The 18,724-nt window shown below is 40.9% G+C and overlaps 1 protein-coding gene across 1 annotated transcript in view; it reads left to right on the forward strand.

Moving 5' to 3' along the window:
- The first annotated feature begins 2,791 nt into the window (after positions 1-2,791).
- The window catches only part of JAM3 (junctional adhesion molecule 3), a 51,012-nt gene continuing 35,079 nt past the window's right edge, over positions 2,792-18,724 (forward strand). Inside the window, exon 1 of the mRNA XM_070765233.1 lies at positions 2,792-2,907. Coding sequence (XP_070621334.1) covers positions 2,817-2,907 — 91 coding nt within the window. The 5' untranslated portion in view covers positions 2,792-2,816. The remainder of the gene's footprint in view (positions 2,908-18,724) is intronic.

The raw sequence follows: 18,724 nt of genomic DNA on the forward strand, positions 1-18,724 counted from the left end.
TGCCTGACGGCAAAGGTGGGTTTTGAGGAGTTTACGAAAGGCAAGGAGGGGAGGGGCAGTTCTAATCTCTGGGGGGAGCTGGTTCCAGAGAGTCGGGGCGGCCACAGAGAAGGCTCTTCCCCTGGGGCCCGCCAACCGACATTGTTTAGTTGACGGGACCCGGAGAAGGCCGACTCTGTGGGACCTAATCGGTCACTGGGATTCATGCGGCAGAAGGCGGTCTCGGAGATATTTAATGTACTACATTTATTTATTTTATTTATTTATTTATTCAATTTTTATGCCGCCCTTCTCCTTAGACTCAGGGTGGCTTACAACATGTTAGCAATAGCACTTTTGTAACAGAGCCAGGCTATTGCCCCCACAATCCGGGTACTCATTTTACCCACCTCGGAAGGATGGAAGGCTGAGTCAACCTTGAGCCGGTGATGAGATTTGAACCGCTGACCTTCAGATCTACAAGTCAGCCAACTAGTGTACCTTCAATGGAGATTTTGCAGTAACCTTCCCCTGCCATGCTCTCAAGCAATACCACGTCCACTCCTGGGGATGCAAAATCCCCATTCCTTCCCGATCATCTGAGACTAGGGAGAATAGATGGGATGGAGACAGGCAGAGGTGGTATTTACCGGTTCTCCGAACTACTCATAATTTCCACTAATGGTTCTCCAGAACTGGCCAGAATCTGCTGAAACCCATCTCTGATATACAGGATGTCTTACCATTCTTGTTCTGAAGTTTACCAGGAACTCTTCAAAAACATTGTGTCCGATAATATTTGTTTGTTTGTTTGTTTTGTTAGTCCAATACACAATAATACACAATGAATGTTATAGAGGATACAGTAGAGAAGATATAGGAGATATAGGAGAGATTATAGGACAGGGGACGGAAGACACTCTCGTGCGCTTATGTACGCCCCTTACTGACCTCTTAGGAATCTGGAGAGGTCAACCGTGGACAGTCTAAGGTTAAAATGTTGGGGCTTAGGGGATGACATTATGGAGTCTGGTAATGAGTTCCATGCTTTGACAACTCAATTACTAAAGACGTATTTTTTACAGTCAAGTTTGGAGCGGTTAATATTCAGTTTGAATCAGTTGTGTGCTCTTGTGGTGTTGTGGTTGAAGCTGAAGTAGTCTTTCAGGACATTGCAGCATATGATCTTGTGGGCAATACTTAGATCATGTTTAAGGCGTCTTAGTTCTAAGCTTTCTAGGCCCAGGATTGTAAGTCTAGTTTCGTAGGGTGTTCTGTTTCGGGTACAGGAGTGAAGGGCTCTTCTGGTGAAGTATCTTTGGACATTTTCAAGGGTGTTAATGTCTGAGATGTGATATGGGCTCCAAACAGATGAGCTGTATTCTAGGATGGGTCTGGCGAATGTTTTGTAAGCTCTGGTAAGTAGTGTGAAATTTCCAGAGCAGAAACTACGTAGGATTAGATTAACAATATTAACAGGATTAATATAATCAATGTCCAGTCTAAGAGATTTCCCTTTTATTCATGTTTCTGCAACGTAGATTTATTTGCGCAATGACAAAAGCCAGGAATGTTGTTAATGAAAATTCTCAGCTATTCTGTTAGATCTTACTCATGTAAACATCCATATCTAATGTGTTTATTTTACACTGCTTTGAATACAGCTCGGGTATCTCTATCACACTCACACATATTCCTGGATGGTTTGCAATAATAAGCCCTGTTGTAAGCAGTGTTCTCTCTAAATTTTTTTTGGGGTGGGCGGAAAAGTATAGTGTCTGAGCGACAGTCCCTTCGGGACTGGGCAACACAGAAATAATAATAAAATTTCCCTCTCGGCTTCTGGGCATGTTTGGAAAACTCTGAGTTGATGATGATTTTTAAGTGAGCGATTGCTCACTGCTCAGCTTAGAGGGAACTATGGTTGTAAGGCATCTGGATCTTAGGATCTTGTCTCTTGAATGAACTCGGATCTCTTAACCTTTGACTTCTGTTTATGGCCTCTTCACTTCCCACCACTGATAAATAATCAAAAGTACCCATTTAAGGAGCTGCTGGTTTAAGCATCACACAACTCCCACAGATAGTCTTTGTGTATTTTTAGAACAACGGTGAAGAACTACTTTCAATCCAAGGGCTACACTTGTTTATACAACCCCTTTGGACGGACGGATGGACAGATAGATAAATAGATAGATGGATGGATGGATGGATGGATGGACGGATAAATGAATGGATGTATAGTTGGATAAATGATAGACAGACAGACAAAAACAATAAAGATAGATAGATAGATAGATAGATAGATAGATAGATAGATACATACATACATACATACATACATACATACATACATACATACATACATACATAAATGATAGACAGACAGATAAAAAACAATAAATAAATAATTTTCAACTCCGAGCTACAAATATTCTTTTTTAAAAATTGGTAGGAAGCTTCAAGTCCATTTTTGTAAGGAAGGGGTGGAACCAAGATGAGTTCCCCAAACCTAACATATTCCCCCGGCCCTTTCCTTCTATCCTTCCTTCCTTCCTTCCTTCCTTCCTTCCTTCCTTCCTTCCTTCCTTCCTTCCTTCCTTCCTTCCTTCCCTCCCTCCCTCCCTCCCTCCCTCCTCCCTCTCTCCCTCCCTCCCTCCCTCCGTGCCCGCATCCTCATCCCCCCGGCGGGGGATGCGGTTGCCGGGGCAACGGAGCCCAGCATCTCGGGTCGCCTAGCAACCGCGGCTCTCCCCGGCTGCCTTTCCCCGCCTGCTCTCTCTCGCTCTCCCATTCTCTCTCCTCCCACCCGGCGCTGGGCTCGAGCCAGGCGGGGAATGCGCAAGCTCGGCCCGGCGGAGAACGGACGCCCCGAGTCCCTCGGCATCATGGCGCTTTGGCGGCCGGCGCTGCTCCTGCTCCTGCTCCGTGAGTCTCGCCCTGCGGGTTGTGGGAACGCGGGGTGGCGTGGGGAGGGCCGGGAGGCGACCCGGACCCGAAGGAAAACCCGGGCGGGGTCTTTCCAAGCGGGGAAGGCGGACAACGGGGGAGGGGGGGTGTTCCATTCTTTCCCGGGCTTAACATCCCCTTCCTCCTCCTCCATCACCGGCGTCCTTTTGTTTTGTAGCATCCGCCAGTTTGCAAAGTTTGTGACTGGGGGAGTGGAGGTGGGAGGGGGGGTGTCCCTTGGGGAGTTATTCCTCCCTAACCCATAATAATAATAATAATAATAATAATAATAATAATAATAATAATAATAATAATAATAATAATAATAATAATAATAATTTATTAGATTTGTATGCCGCCCCTCATTCTTGGGCAGGGGGAGTTCCTGAAACAATAGGCCCCTTAGGCGTGTTTTTTAATTTACATTTATTTCAGTTATTTATTTGTCAAACAAGTATAGTATTATAGTACTATAGAGTACTATAGTACTGTAGTATGTGTTCGCATAACTGTAAGTAAAAAGTAGTGATAGAAAGGATAAAAGATAGTAGGATTCTCCAAGGATTTGGAGGGTGTGTGTGTGTGTTTTGTGTGTGTCTTTCAAGGGGGGGGAGAGGCAGGAAAACTTTTCTCCAGTCCGAGGCATCTGGGACAAAGGGAAAAAAGGATCTGCAGCTGCTTTGGCAGAGGGGGGGGAAAAGTTTTGGTTGTTGGTTTTTTTTTGCTCTTTTCAAGGCCTAAACAAGAAAAATATTGTGAGTCCAGTTATTGGGATTGTCGGGTTTGGACAAAACAAAGGCGCCGAAAGCAGGAATATTAGGCTTGCCTGGCTCAGGAGTGTCTCCTAAGTAGCTGCCAGACCTATACACCCACACACAGCCTCTGTGGTAGTACAGTAGTCCCCAAAAAAATATATCTAAAGTTGTAAATACTGTATTTAAACACTGTATCTAAAATAAATACTGTGTGGGAAGGGTTTATAAACACTTAAAACAATGAAAACTTACCAAACAATTACAATATAAATACTTAAATAAGTACTATCAGTCGATAAATTCCCCATCGCGGATTTCACCTATCGCGGCCGGGTCTGGAATGTAACACCAGCGATAGGTGAGGTCTTACTGTAGTAGTAATAGTAGTAGTAGTAGTAGTAATTCCACTATACCTTTGAGGGTAAACCTATGGTACGTGTGCCACAAGTGGCACATACCGTATCTGAGGGCACGCTAGATGCCCTGTGTTAGCTCCAGCATTCCTGTGCGCCAGAGGTGGACTCCAGCCGATACGGCTAATTGCGCGCGGCTCCGGCACATGAGAGAAAGATTGAGCACAATTTTGCTTCCCGCACCCGTGCAGGTAGCAAAATCTCACACGGGGACACGTCTGTGCGCGTTTGCGGAGAAGCAAAAAACCTCACCGAGACGTGTGTCTCCGTGTGAGACTTTGTACGTTTTTGCCCTCCCTAGGCTTCAGGAAAGCTTCTGGAACCTGTGAACAGGGAAAAACGGACCCAACGGGCCTACTGGAAATTCAAAAAGGAAGGCTCATTTTGGGCCTTTCCCAAGCTTTAGGAAACTCTCCTGAAGCCTGGGGAGGGCAAAAAACGGACCCAGCGGGCCTACCGGAAATTCAAAAAGGAAGGCTCATTTTTGGCCTTTCCCAAGCTTTAGGAAAGCCTCCTGCAGCCTGGGGAGGGCAAAAAGCTGACCCAGTGGGTCTACCAGAAGCTCATTTTTTGCCCTCCCTCCCCAGGCTTCAGGAAAGCCTCCTGAGAGCCTGGGAAGGGCGAAGAATAGCCCAGCGGGCCTACTGGAAGTTTGGAGTCTTCAACTTGCCTGAGCACATTTGTGGGGAGGGGAGCAGCAGAGGTATTGTGCACGCATGTGCAGGAGGACGGCATTGCTTTATGGCAGTGTTTCCCAACCTTGGCATAGAAACCTAGAAACCTAGAAGACTGACGGCAGAAAAAGACCTCATGGTCCATCTAGTCTGCCCTTATACTATTTCCTGTATTTTATCTTACAATGGATCTATGTTTATCCCAGGCATGTTTAAATTCAGTTCCTGTGGATTTACCAACCACGTCTGCTGGAAGTTTGTTCCAAGGATCTACTACTCTTTCAGTAAAATAATATTTTCTCATGTTGCCTTTGATCTTTCCCCCAACTAACTTCAGATTGTGTACCCTTGTTCTTGTGTTCACTTTCCTATTAAAAACACTTCCCTCCTTGGCAACTTGAAGATCTTTGGACTTCAACTCCCAGAATTCCCCAGCCAGGATGCTATCGTGCACGCAAGCACCTTTTGGCACCCGAGCCATAAAAGGTTCACCATCACCGCACTATGCCATTGGATGATCTCCGCACTTGGTACAAAATGTACAATTCTTGTGATGGGAGGGAGGGAGTAAAGGAAGGAAGGAAGATAGGAAGATGAAAGTTTGCTGATAGGGCCTTGCGGGCTTCCCCTTTCAACTATTTTTACTGATTGTGGATTTTGTGGAGTTGTAAAATAATTGGGAGTCATTTTTCCTCCTCACAACTCACCATCTATTCCCCTTTTTCTGTAACTTGGTCTGTGCGTGAAAAGGTTGGACTAAAAATACTTGTTCCTTGTTATTATTTTCCTAACCTTTCTCTCCCGTATGTCTTTATCAAGAGTCCCAAAATTGTTTTCGAATGGTGTCCTTGGATGTTTGAAACAGAAGTAGGGCTAAGCGATAGTAACTGGCACTAAATCACCCATTATTATTATTATTATTATTATTATTATTATTATTATTATTATTATAGAAACATAGAAGACTGACGGCAGAAAAAGACCTCATGGTCCATCTAGTCTGCCCTTATACTATTTCCTGTATTTTATCTTAGGATGGATATATGTTTATCCCAGGCATGTTTAAATTCAGTTCCTGTGGATTTACCAACCACGTTTGCTGGAAGTTTGTTCCAAGGATCTACTACTCTTTCAGTGAAATAATATTTCCTCACGTTGCTTTTGATCTTTCCCCCAACTAACTTCAGATTGTGTCCCCTTGTTCTTGTGTTCACTTTCCTATTAAAAACACTTCCCTCCTGGACCTTATTTAACCCTTTAACATATTTAAATGTTTCGATCATGTTCCCCCTTATTATTATTATCGTCCAATACTCTGAATGTGGCCACTACAAGCTTGCACAGACTATTATAGAAATGGCTAGTCGTCCTCGACTTACAACGCTTCATTTAGTGACCATTTAACGTTACAACAGCAACCCCCCCAAAAATGACTTATGACAATTTTTCACACTTTGTAGCATCCCCATGCTTATGTAATCAAAATTCAATGCTTGGCAACTGGTTCATACTTATGACCATTACTGTGTTCCCTTTTGTGAACTTTTGACAAAATCTATTATTATTATTATTATTATTATTATTATTATTATTATTATTATTATTATTATTATTATTATTATTACTATTAGCAGATTTGTATGCCGCCCCTCTCCGCAGACTTGGGGCGGCTAACAACAATAAAAAGACAATGTAAACAAATCTAATATTAAAAATAATCTAAAAAACCCCAATTTAAAGAACCAATCATACATACAAACATACCATGTATAAATTCTATAAGCCTAGGGGGAAGGAATTTCAATTCCCCCATGCCTGACGACAGTGGTGGGTTTTATTTATTTATTTATTTATTTATTGGATTTGTATGCTGCCCCTCTCCGGAGACTCGGGGCGGCTAACAGCGACAATAAAACAGTGTACAATAGTAATTTGGTATTAGAAATGATTAAAAATCCATTAATATAAAAACCAAACATACATACATACATACCATGCATAGAATTGTAAAGGCCTAGGGGGAGCTTATTCACTTAATGACTGTTGTTACTAACTTATCAACTGCAGTGATTTACTTAACAACTAATTTAATTTAATTTTTAATAACTATGGCAAGAAAGGTCATAAAATGAGACGGTTAACAAATGTCTCACTTAACCACAGAAATTTTGGGCTCAATTGGTGGTCGTAAGTCAAGTCAAGACATTTGAAGTATGTAAAACATAAAAAAGTTGTGGTTGTAATGTTATCGCGAGGGTCTACTAGGCTAAAAAGAGTCAATGCTTTTCTTTCGTTTTCAACCTTAACCCTCCACGTATTTCTCTACAAAGCTGAATGTGCTGACAACATGTGAAATTGATTGTCAATCAGCGTTGCTTCCTAAGTGGACAGTTTGATTTCAGAGAAGTTTGATTTACTTGGAATTATATTGTGTTCTTTGAGTGTTCCCTTTATTTATTTATTTTTTGAGCAGTACATTTGTTGCATTTACCCAGGGGCATCAACCCTCTGAGATAAAAAGTGTCTATATTAACTGAACACCCCCCTAGAATAAAACCCACCCAAACTGCCCTATCTGTCCCTTTATTAATAGCCCAAACCCCAAACAAGTCCGAACTCATTCAGTTCGCGGAGAGGGGCGGCATACAAATCTAAATAATAAAATAAAATAAATAAATTTCTTTCCTCTTTTCCCTCTCTCAGTTTCACACTATTTTCCTTTGTATTTTATTCTTCAACAAGTTTGGAAAAGTTCAAAATAGGTAGTTAAAATAGAAGACGTAACGATTGAGGAGAAAGAAACAGAAGCTTAATTACCAGGGGGAAAGAAAAAAAGGGAGAAAGAGGGAAAGACCTATTTGAAAGAGAAACTGTAAATAAATTGTTAATATTAGCGATATAAGTCTGAACAAGTATTAATGAATATCATGAGAAATGTGAACTGACTTGCCACTGTTTTTAAATGTCCTTTGTTTGTTATATGTATTTGTAAATAAAAAGTTTCTGTTAAAAAAAGAAAAAGTTTCACAAAAAATAGACCAGTTCTCTCTCTTTTTTAAAAAAAGAAAGAACAGCTGGCACTCAGAGTCCATTTGCTTTGCTCGAAACTATTTTGGGGAGTTGAAGAATAAAGCCAACCCAGGAAAAAATAACAAGAAGAATGGAAACTTTACTTTGAACTAAGCCACCCTTCTTCCTCCATCTGTATGACATTTCGAATGTACACACATTTAACAAAAGTGGTGCTATGTGTGTGTGGATGGTATTTTGCCCCTCCGGATGGTTTGTGTTTCTTTATCATCTCTGTAGGACAGTGATTTTCAACCTTTTTTGAGCCGCGGCACATTTTTTACATTTACAAAACCATGGGGCACATTTGGGGGGGGGGGGGGTGTAAAAAGTTTGGACAAAAATTCTCTCTCTTCCTCCCTTTCGCTCTATTTCTCTCCCTTCCTCTTTTTCTCTCTCTTCCTTCTTTCCTCTTTTTTGCTCTCTTTCTCCCTCCCTCCCTCCCTCTATGTCTTTCTCTCTCCCACCTTCCCTCCCTCCCTCCCTCTCTCTCTCTTGCTTTCTTTCTCTCTTGTTCTCTTTCTTTCTTTCTCTTGCTTTCTTTCTCTCTTGCTCTTTCTTTCTCTCTTTCTCTTTCTTTCTTTCTCTTGTTTTCTTTCTCTTTCTGAGCTTCGCGGCACACCTGAACATGTCTCGCTGCACACTGGTTGAAAAACACTGCTGTAGGAGACAATCTTTGCTCCTGTCCCGTTATATAAAAGCATGGATTTCCCCATGTCCCTCTCCACCCCAAATCTTCTAAGTGTTTCTGTGCTTATCTCGAGGAGGGGAGATTTAGGAATGTGCAGCTTGGCCAGCTCGAGAGTAGCTGATATTGGATCCTTCTTCCACTTGGCAACAGAGAGACTCATTGTTCTGGGAGACCCATGCAAATGCGTGCAGCTTTAATTACAAAAACATTTGCTAATTCCATTCATGAATGAGTTCGGACTTGCTTGGGGTTTGGGGCTATTAATAAAGGGCTAGATAGGGCAGTTTGGGTGGGTTTTATTCTAGGGGAGTGTTCAGTTAATATAGACACTTTTGATCTCGGAGGGTTGATGCCCCTGGGTAAATGCAACAAATATACTGGACCAGAATATCTCCGAGACCGCCTCCTGCCGCACGAATCCCAGCGACCGCTTAGGTCCCACAGAGTGGGCCTTCTCCGGGTCCCGTCAACTAAACAATGTCGGTTGGCGGGCCCCAGGGGAAGTACCTTCTCTGTGGCGGCACCGGCCCTCTGGAACCAACTCCCCCCGGAGATTAGAACTGCCCCTACTCTCCTTGCCTTTCGTAAGCTCCTTAAGACCCACCTGTGTCGTCAGGCATGGGGGAACTGAGACATCTCCCCCGGGCATATACAATTTATGAATGGTATGTGTGTATGTATGTGTGTTTAGAAAATGGGGTTTTTAAAATGTTTTTAGTAGAAATTTAGATTTGTTATAAATTGTTTTTCACTTTGTTGTGAGCCGCCCCGAGTCTGCGGAGAGGGGCGGCATACAAATCTAAATAAATAAATAAATAAATAAATAAATAAATAAATAAATAAATAAATAAATAAATAAATAAATAAATAAATAAATAAATAAATACTGCTCAAAATAAATAAATAAAGGGAACACTCAAAGAACACAATATAATTCCAAGTAAATCAAACTTCTCTGAAATCAAACTGTCCACTTAGGAAGCAACGCTGATTGACAATCAAATTCACATGTTGTCAGCACATTCTGCTTTGTACAGAACAAAGTGTTCAATGAGAATAGAATAGAATAGAATTTTTATTGGCCAAGTGTGATTGGACACACAAGGAATTTGTCTTGGTGCATATGCTCTCAGCGTACATAAAATAAAATATACATTTGTCAAGAATCATGTGGTACAACACTTAATGATTGTCATAGGGGTCAAATAAGCAATGAAGAAGCAATATTAATAAAAATCTTAGGATATGAGCAACACGTTACAGTCATACAGTCAACATGGGAGGAAATGGGTGAAAGGAATGATGAGAAAAACTAATAGAATAGAAGTGCATTTCATTTCATTCATTCAATTTAGGATGTGTTATTTGAGTGTTCCCCTTTATTTTTTTGAGCAGTGTACAGGGGGTGGACATAAAAATGGAAACACCTTGCAGCTTTTCCGTGGAATCCAGATTTGTGAAGCTCCGTTCGAACAGTTTTTTGTGGAAACTGAGTTCTGTACGTGTCTATTGAGCTCTGCAGTGATTTTAGGAGCTGCGGTCTTGCGATCCGCTCTAACAATTCGCTTTAGAGTCCGACGGTCTCTCTCAGACGACTTCGACTTTCGACCAGACCTGTGCTTGGCTGATGACATTTTCCCTTCTCTTTTAAAAGCACTCATGACTTTTGAGACATGACCTCTTGAAACGCCAAACATTCGGGCACCTTCTATTACACTAGCGCCTGCCATTCGAGCACCCACAATTTGGCCTCTTTGAAAGTCTCAGAGGTCTGCATTTCTAGAAGGTTATAACCAATTTCCTTAAATTTCTGTTTAAAAAAATGTAGTTTAAAAAAACGTATCAAATAACAGAATAAAAAAACCCCATTAAAATATGTCACGTTTTGATTGATTTGAACATGTTCAAACATCATGATGCCAAAAAGTCAAGTGTTTCCATTTTTCTGTCCACCTCCTGTATTTTGTTGGGATAGTTTTGTTGCCAACTTCTAATTTTTTCCTTTGCAAAATTTGGAGTGCTGGTTTGAATCACCACCCACGGAGTGTGGTCCTGGGACGTAAAGCCACCACAGATAAAAAGAAATGATTGACCCCTCCAGCTTCACCACAGTTCTTGAAAACCCAGTTTTGAGCTGTGTGGGATTCCTTCCCAGAGACCTCAGTCTGGCCCAACACTACAATCCTTTGGGCATCAGGTTAAAACTTTGCTAATCTCCTAGGCCCTTTGATGTCAGGGCATAAAGATCTTGCTTATTAATTTCACGGCTGCTGCTTGTCTGCTGTTATTATTGGCTTAGCCTATTATGTGATATTTTAGGCTTGTTTTAACCGAGCTGTTAGCTGCTTGAACACCCAGTCTGGTGATAAGGCGAGGCATCTCTGGTTTTTAAAACAGAGCAAATGTGTTTGGATGTGATCAGGGGAGAGATAGAAAGAAAAAAAGCTTTGGTACAAGCAATTAAAAATTAATTGAGGTTTGTTTATGCTGGTTTTTCTCTCCTGCCAGCCCCCCAAAAAGCGTTTTATGGTAATAAAAATCAATGGGACGTAACATCCGAGTAGTCTATTTGTAGGCTGATAAAACAGCGGGGAGACGATGCAAAAATCGGTTTCGGATATGACAAATATACTTTTGGCTTGCTGAGTTCAGAGGGAATAATTCTTAACCGGCCTCCCTGATTATTCTTTTAAATCAACCAAGTGCAAAGAAGTCTTGTTGCGGTGAAAACATGAGTCCAAAAGTTGACAAAAATGGAAAGGAACTGAGTTAATGATCAGAAATAATTTCCTTGCTGAAAATTATTTCTGACTTTCAGTCTCTTTACGTTTTAACTGTGTGTGATGATTTTTGCTGGAGCTTGTAGTTTGCAGTCTTAATTCCAACAGACTTTTGGTTCAAGTTACTTCAAGCCCCTTCGGAATAAATGTGTGTTAAAGCAATTTTGTTGTATACATGATGTGCGATGACAATAAGGAGGGCTATTAGTATTGTTATATACTTTATTCATTAAACATGAATAGCTCAGTCAACTGAACATCCAAAAATGCATCACAAATACCATTGACTGATGCTAATGGTTGATACAAGTTGCTGCCAGCATCATCATCATCATCATCATATTATTATTATTATTATTATTATTATTATTATTATTATTATTATTATGTCAGTACAACACAGCAAAATAGATCACTATGCTGGATTTCGTGTTTCATCACTAGTCGGGCGCTTCCCAAGCACCTAGGACTGCGTGATGTAGCGGCGAATTATTTTTGCCGATCCCAGTAAAGCGGCCTTTTGCAATTGACCGATGGAGATTTTGTCAATTCCGATGGTTTTCAAATATCCGCTGAGATCCTTTGGCACAGCGCCCAGTGTGCCAAGTACCACTGGGACCACTTTCAGGGGTTTATGCCAGAGTCGTTGCAGCTTGATTTTTAGATCTTCGTATTTCACTAATTTCTCTAGCTGCTTCTCCTCAATTCTGCTGTCTCCTGGGATTGCAATGTCGATGATCCATACTTTCTTTTTCTCCACGATCACAATGTCTGGTGTGTTATGCTTCAGAATTCGGTCAGTCTGAAGTCGGAAGTCCCACAGTAGTTTTGCTTGCTCATTTTCGACTACTTTTTCGGGCTTATGATCCCACCAATTCTTTGCCACTGGTAAATGGTAGTTCCAGCACAAGTTCCAGTGGATCATCTTGTGCCGGAACTACTACTACTACTATTATTATTATTATTATTATTATTATTATTATTATTGTTGTTGTTGTTATTATTATTATTATTATTATTATTATTATTATTACTACTACTACTACTACTACTACTACTACTACTACACTGGTCAACACACAAAAAATCATTAACAAAGGTAATATGTCTGTTTTATGGAGTTTGATGTGCTGATTCCAACAATATGCTTAGTTTTGCTCTATCACATAACGTTTCTGTTATAGAAGCATTTTTGTTACTACCTTATTTCTACATTTTCAATGTATATGGTAATTACTGTTTTCTTAATGTCACCAGTATATTTCCTATAACTTATAATAATGATGCTGCTCGGTGGAAACTAGACCTGCTACAGAAAAACTATACACGTTTTTGAAATCAGAACACAAAAAAAATGATTCAGAAAAGTACAAGGCCAACTGCGATGATTCCCAAAAATATTTTTTGGTAGACCTGTGTTGTGTTTTTGTGGGTGTCCAATTTTCCTGCATATTTTCCCCGTACCTATTTTATAGCTTCATTTTTTAAATTATGCCTTTTTTCCCATTGATTTTTCCCCTCCATCCATTTTATGAACCACTGAGGGTCACTGGGTCACTTTATACAAATTTAATGAAGGAATAAATAATTTATGTAGGGAAATTTCTCTGGCCTTAGAAGCCAAACAGGATCAAATCTGTTTAGTCCAGGGATGTGGGAACATCTAGCAGGCATTCATTCCTGAGATGTAGGTGAGCAAAGAAGGTCCCAGAAGAAGCCAAAAGAAACTGCTTCAAATACGCACACGTATTAAGGACATCTTTTTACCTTAAAAGGTTTTTTTTTTTAAGAACCTTTTTCCTCCCTGGCCAAAGCCAACCACACACTCATTTCATGGTGAGTCTAACTTCTTGAGAACTTCACCTGCTCCTCCAAAGCCCGCGTGGGTTGCATCCCCCCTCGAATAGCTGGGAGTTTTGGGATTCTCCAAAGACCCAAATTAGGTTTTGTGCCCACAAAAGACTTTTTGTAGCATTCTGATCAGAATATCCCTAGACAATCCCCTCTTTTTAAAACAGAGACCCAGCTGTCTCTCAAGGAAGCAAGTGGCCCTAACCAGCTGTCCCACGCTTGTGGTCGGTCCTTTTTGGCTTTTTCTAGCCTAGTGGATTTGGCCTGCTAGGCTCCTGAATTGAAAAGGGGGAATGGGGATAACAAGTACAAGGAAAATAACCACATTAGTTAATTTGTTGATACGAATTGCTGTAGAATAACTTTAAGGAGTACATAGTATAAGTATGAATATATCCATTAATATTAGGATGTTTATCTTTTCTTGTTGGTATGTGTTTTTCTTTTTGTATGTAATGTATGTTTAATTTTTTTATTTCTGTAATGTTTGCAATGTATATAAATCACTATATTTTTCGGCGTATAAGATGCACCTAGTTTTTTGGGAGGAAAATAGGGAAAAGAATCTGCTTACCAGGTAATAGCGTCCTTAGTCTGGTCAGCTTCAGCACATTATTTTATCTCCTGGTTAGGACTTTAAAAAAACTTTATTCGGAGAGAGTAACAATGAAAGAGCTTGCAAGCCAGTAAGAGCTGGGAACATCATTAGCACCTGGAACGAAACATTCGGAGCAAATAGAGCAATGGAAAAAACCCTGCCAAGATTTAACGCTTGAAAAATATTCTTTGCAGAGAGTAACAATGAAAGAGCTTGCAAGCCCGTAAGAGCTGGGAACATTGTTAGGACCTGGTTGCTACCTGGAAAGAAACATTCAAAGCAAGTAAAGCAATGGGGGGGGGGGGAACTACAAAGACAGGTTTTGGAAAACATTTTTTACAGAGAGTAACAATGAAAGAGCTTGCAAGTGGGTAAAAGCTGGGACATTGTTAGCTCCTGGTTAGGGCTGGAAAGAAACTTATTTGGAGCAAGTTAGAACAATGAAAAAAAAACTGAAAAGACTTAGGGCTTGGAAACCATTCTTTGGAAAGAGAGACAATGAAAGAGCTTGCAAAATAAGAGTTGGGAAGATAGTTAGCAGCTAATTAGGGTTGGGGAAAAAAGCTACATTCAGAGTTTATTATTTTTTGTTGTTGTTGTGAGTCGCCCCTAGTCTTTGGAGAGGGGCAGCATACAAGTCTAATAAATTATTATTATTATTATTATTATTATTATTATGACACACCCAAATTATCAGCCTCTTTAGGGAGGAAAAAGGTGCGACTTATACTCCAAAAAATACGCTAATAAAAATTATTTTAAAAAGAAAAGAAAGGAGGAATGGGGAGGGCTATAATACGATGAAAGGCCCCAAACTGTGCCACCATTGTTGGCTCAATAGTTTGCTTGGAATTGTTGCTTTGAATTCCGTTCCGAAGCAAAATGTGAAGTTTCTCCTAGAGTTGTAAACAAAGCTTAAGCTTCTAACGTGGGAAGAATTTAATTTTTTTTGCCCCCGCACCCACTTTCTAGCTCTGGCGAAGAATGTGTGATGGTAGCAGGCTGTCTCTGGACATCTTCTCCAAGCCGGTGTTGTTTATTATGCAAATGGCTTTGAGTTCACGGAGAATTGCGTGCGTGTTTGTGCCAAGTCTTTGCTTGTGCCATGAAGAAGCGAAGTCGAAAGAGCCGTCTTAGTTTTCTTTTCTCGATGGTGTCTTTTCCTTTTATCCGTCCCGAGACTTAACGGTGGGATTTGCGGATGCTGCTCACCATCATACACCCTCTTGACCAGTGTTTTTCAACCAGTGTACCGTGGCACACTAGTGTGCCGCGGGACATGGTCAGGTGTGCCGCGAAGCTCAGAGAGAGAAAGAAAGAGAGAGAAAGAGAGAAAGAAAGAAAGAGCAAGAGAGAGAGAAAGCAAGCAAGAGAGAGAGAAAGAAAACAAGAGAGAAAGTAAGCAAGAGAAAGCAAGCAAGAGAGAGAGAAAGAGAACAAGAGAGAGAAAGAAAGAGAGAAAGAAAGAGAGGGAGGGAGGGAAGGTGGGAGAGAGAAAGACATAGAGGGAAGTAGGGAGGGAGAGAGAAAGAGAGCAAAAAAGAGGAAAGAAGGAAGAGAGAAAGAAAGAGGGATGGAGAGAGAGAAAAAAGAGGGAGAGAAAGAGGGAGAGAGAAATAGAGCGAAAGGGAGGAAGAGAGAGAATTTTTTTGTCTAAACTTTTTTTAGCCGCCCCCCCCTCAATGTGCCCCAGGGTTTTGTAAATGTAAAAAATGTGCCGCGGCTCAAAAAAGGTTGAAAATCACTGCTCTTGACAATCCCAACGGCTTTGGATGTCTGTGATAAGTAAAGTTGCGACATGGTGCAGAAGTTATGCCTGTGAATTTACAGATTAACAGAATTGGAAGGTCATCTAGTTTTGGTCTCCACGATGCAAAAATGATACTGAGACTCTAGAAAGAGTGCAGGGAGGAGCAAAGAAGATGATTAGGCGGACTGGAGGCGAAAACCTATGAAGATCGGTTGCAGGAACTGGGCATGTCTAGTTTAATGAAAAGAAGGACCAGGGGAATAAGAGTCGGGGTGGCGCAGCAGGTAGAGTGCTGTACTGCAGGGCACTAAAGTTGACTGTAGATCTGCAGGTCAGCAGTTCAAATCTCATCACCGGCTCAAGGTTGACTCAGCCTTCCATCCTTCTGAGGTGGGTAAAATGAGGACCCGGATTGTGGGGGCAATAGGCTGGCTCTGTTAAAAAGTGCTATTGCTAACATGTTGTAAGCCGCCCCGAGTCTAAGGAGAAGGGCGGCATAAAAAAATTGAACAAACAAATAAACAAACAAACAAACAGCTAGCTAGCTAGCAATGTTCCAGTATCTCAGGGGAGTCAACCTATTCTCCAAAGCACCTGAGGGTAGAACAAGAAGCAATGGGTGGAGACTAAACAAGGAGAGAAGCAACTTAGAACTAAGGAGAAATTTCCTGACAGTCAGAACAATTAACCAGTGGAACAGCTTGCCTCCAGAAGTTGTGAATGCCCCAACACTGGAAGTTTTAAAGCAAATGTTGGATAACTATCTGTCTGAAGTAGTGTAGGGATTCCTACCTAAGCAGGGGGTTGGACTAGAACAGGGGCAGGCAAATCTGGCTCTTCTATGACATGTGGACTTCAACGCCCAGAATTCCAACTTTGCCTACCCCTGCCCCAGGCTATTCAAGAGGAGGAAGTTTAGGGGTCCCACCAGATGTTTCGGACTACATCTCCCATCGTTCTGAACCCCGGCCGTTCTGAAAAAGTCTGGGCAGGGTAGTATTTATTATGACTTTTTTTATTTATTGGTTTCATTATAATTTTATTATTCAATGTTGCTATTTTATTTTTATAGGCTTCATTTTGGTTTTGATTTTTTTTTTGCATTGTTTTGCATTGTTGTTGTGAGCTGCACCGAGTTCTGGGAGAGGGGCGGCATGTAAATAATAATAATAATAATAATAATAATAATAATAATAATAATAATAATAATTAATAATTAATAATAATAAATTTATTCATAATTTAATAATAATAACTTATTAGGTTTGTATGCCGCCCCTCTCCGAAGACAAATTATTAGATTTGTATCCAATCAATCAATTAACCACCCAACCACCCAACCAAACAACCAGATTTAAACTTAATATTAACCGCTCCAAACTTGACTGTAAAAAATATGACTTCAGTAACCGAGTTGTCGAAGCGTGGAACTCATTACCGGACTCCATAGTGTCATCCCCAAACCCCCAACACTTTACCCTTAGATTATCTACGGTTGACCTCTCCAGATTCCTAAGAGGTCAGTAAGGGGCGAGTACAAGTGCACTAGAGTGCCTTCCGTCCCCTGTCCTATTGCTCTCCTATATCTCCTATACCTTTCTTCTATTCCTATATCTCTTCTTCTACTCTTTCATTGATATGTTCTATTCCTATACCTTCTTTTCTATTCTTTCTTAGATATATTTTACTATGAGTATCTCCTCTATAACCTTCATCATGTATTTTACTATGTGTATATAGATATATATCCACTAAAACTCTCATTGTGTATTGGACTAAGTAAGTAAGTAAGTAAGTAAGTAAGTAAGTAAGTAAGTAAGTAAGTAAGTAAGTAAATAAAGTAAAATAAAATAAAATAAAATAAAAAAATAAAATAAAATAAAATAATAAAATAAAATAAAATAAAATAAAATAACCTCTGCTGTGAATGCAGGGCACTTGATTGGCTGAGTTTCCATGCAAATCATTGCTGTGTTCTGCAGACTGATCAGAAAGGAACAGAAAGGCCCTCACATTCTTTTCGTTTTAAACAAATCGAAAGCAACGCGGGGTCATTCGCCTTCTCTTGAGTTAACCGGCCCCCTAAGCTGGTAAATTCCCCTGCCACAAAGTTTGGGGGGAAAAAACAAGCCAGTGGGAGTTTACAACAAGAAGGGAGCTTGGAGAAAGTTGTGTTAAAAGCTTTGCTTCGTAGCAAAGGCCACCTCGCCTCTTGGCATCCTTTGTCATCACTCACCACCACCCGCCAACTCCCCTCTCTCCCCGCCCGCCGGCTTTCCTACAATGTAGTCCTGTGTCCCTGTGTGCTGAGGCAGAAATGGATGTTGTAAATTCAAAAGTCCCGTTTTCACAGCTGACCGCGCTCCTGTCCGGCCAGGAATGCAGTTAAACATTTTTTTTAAAGCCTGGTTGAGTTGGGACGGAGAGATGGGATAAGCTCTTAGCTCTGATTCCGAATGCCTTTCCGGGCTTTGCTGTTCCAAAATATTTTTGTTTTTTGTCCCCGGGGTTGTAGAAAAAGTTGAGGACAAAGTGATCTCTTTGTGCTTTAAACATTCAACAATTCCTGGAATGGTATCGGGAGCCAGTATTTGTGCAGTGGTTCAAGTGCTGGTCTAGAAACCAGGAGACTGTGAGTTCTAGTCCCACCTTAACGCATGAAATCTGGCTAAGAAACTTATTTGGAGCAAGTTAGAGCAATGAAAAAAAAAAACCTGCAAAGACTTAGGGCTTGGAAAACATTCTTTGGAGAGAGAGACAATGAACGAGCCTGCAAAATAAGAGCTGGGAAGATAGTTAACAGCTAATTTGGGCTGCAGGGGGGGGGAAGGCTACATTCAGAGCTCCAATTTTATTTAAGTCATTAAGTTCAATTTATTTTAAATGGTGCTTGGTCTCCCCTATTCCGGCATGTCAGCGCCCCAGTTAACATCCGAGAAATAAACCAGAGTCCAAAGCTTGGGTTTCTTCCAAGTTCCAATTTATTAACCGAGCCATGTAGGATACGAACTATAGTCTACCCGATCCTAAGTTTGCCTACAGTTCACCCAGGTTAAGGTTCATCCCTCGTCCCCAAACCCACAAGTTCATCACATGGACCACTCCGCTTCTCTCAGTGTCCACAACCTTCCTCCATACTTCCAGCTGGTGCTGAACAAAAGATGACCTTGAATCTTCTGGAAGGAATTTATTTATTTATTTATTTAATTGGATTT

Source organism: Erythrolamprus reginae, chromosome 12, assembly GCF_031021105.1.
Source record: "Erythrolamprus reginae isolate rEryReg1 chromosome 12, rEryReg1.hap1, whole genome shotgun sequence".
Lineage (NCBI taxonomy): Eukaryota > Metazoa > Chordata > Lepidosauria > Squamata > Dipsadidae > Erythrolamprus > Erythrolamprus reginae.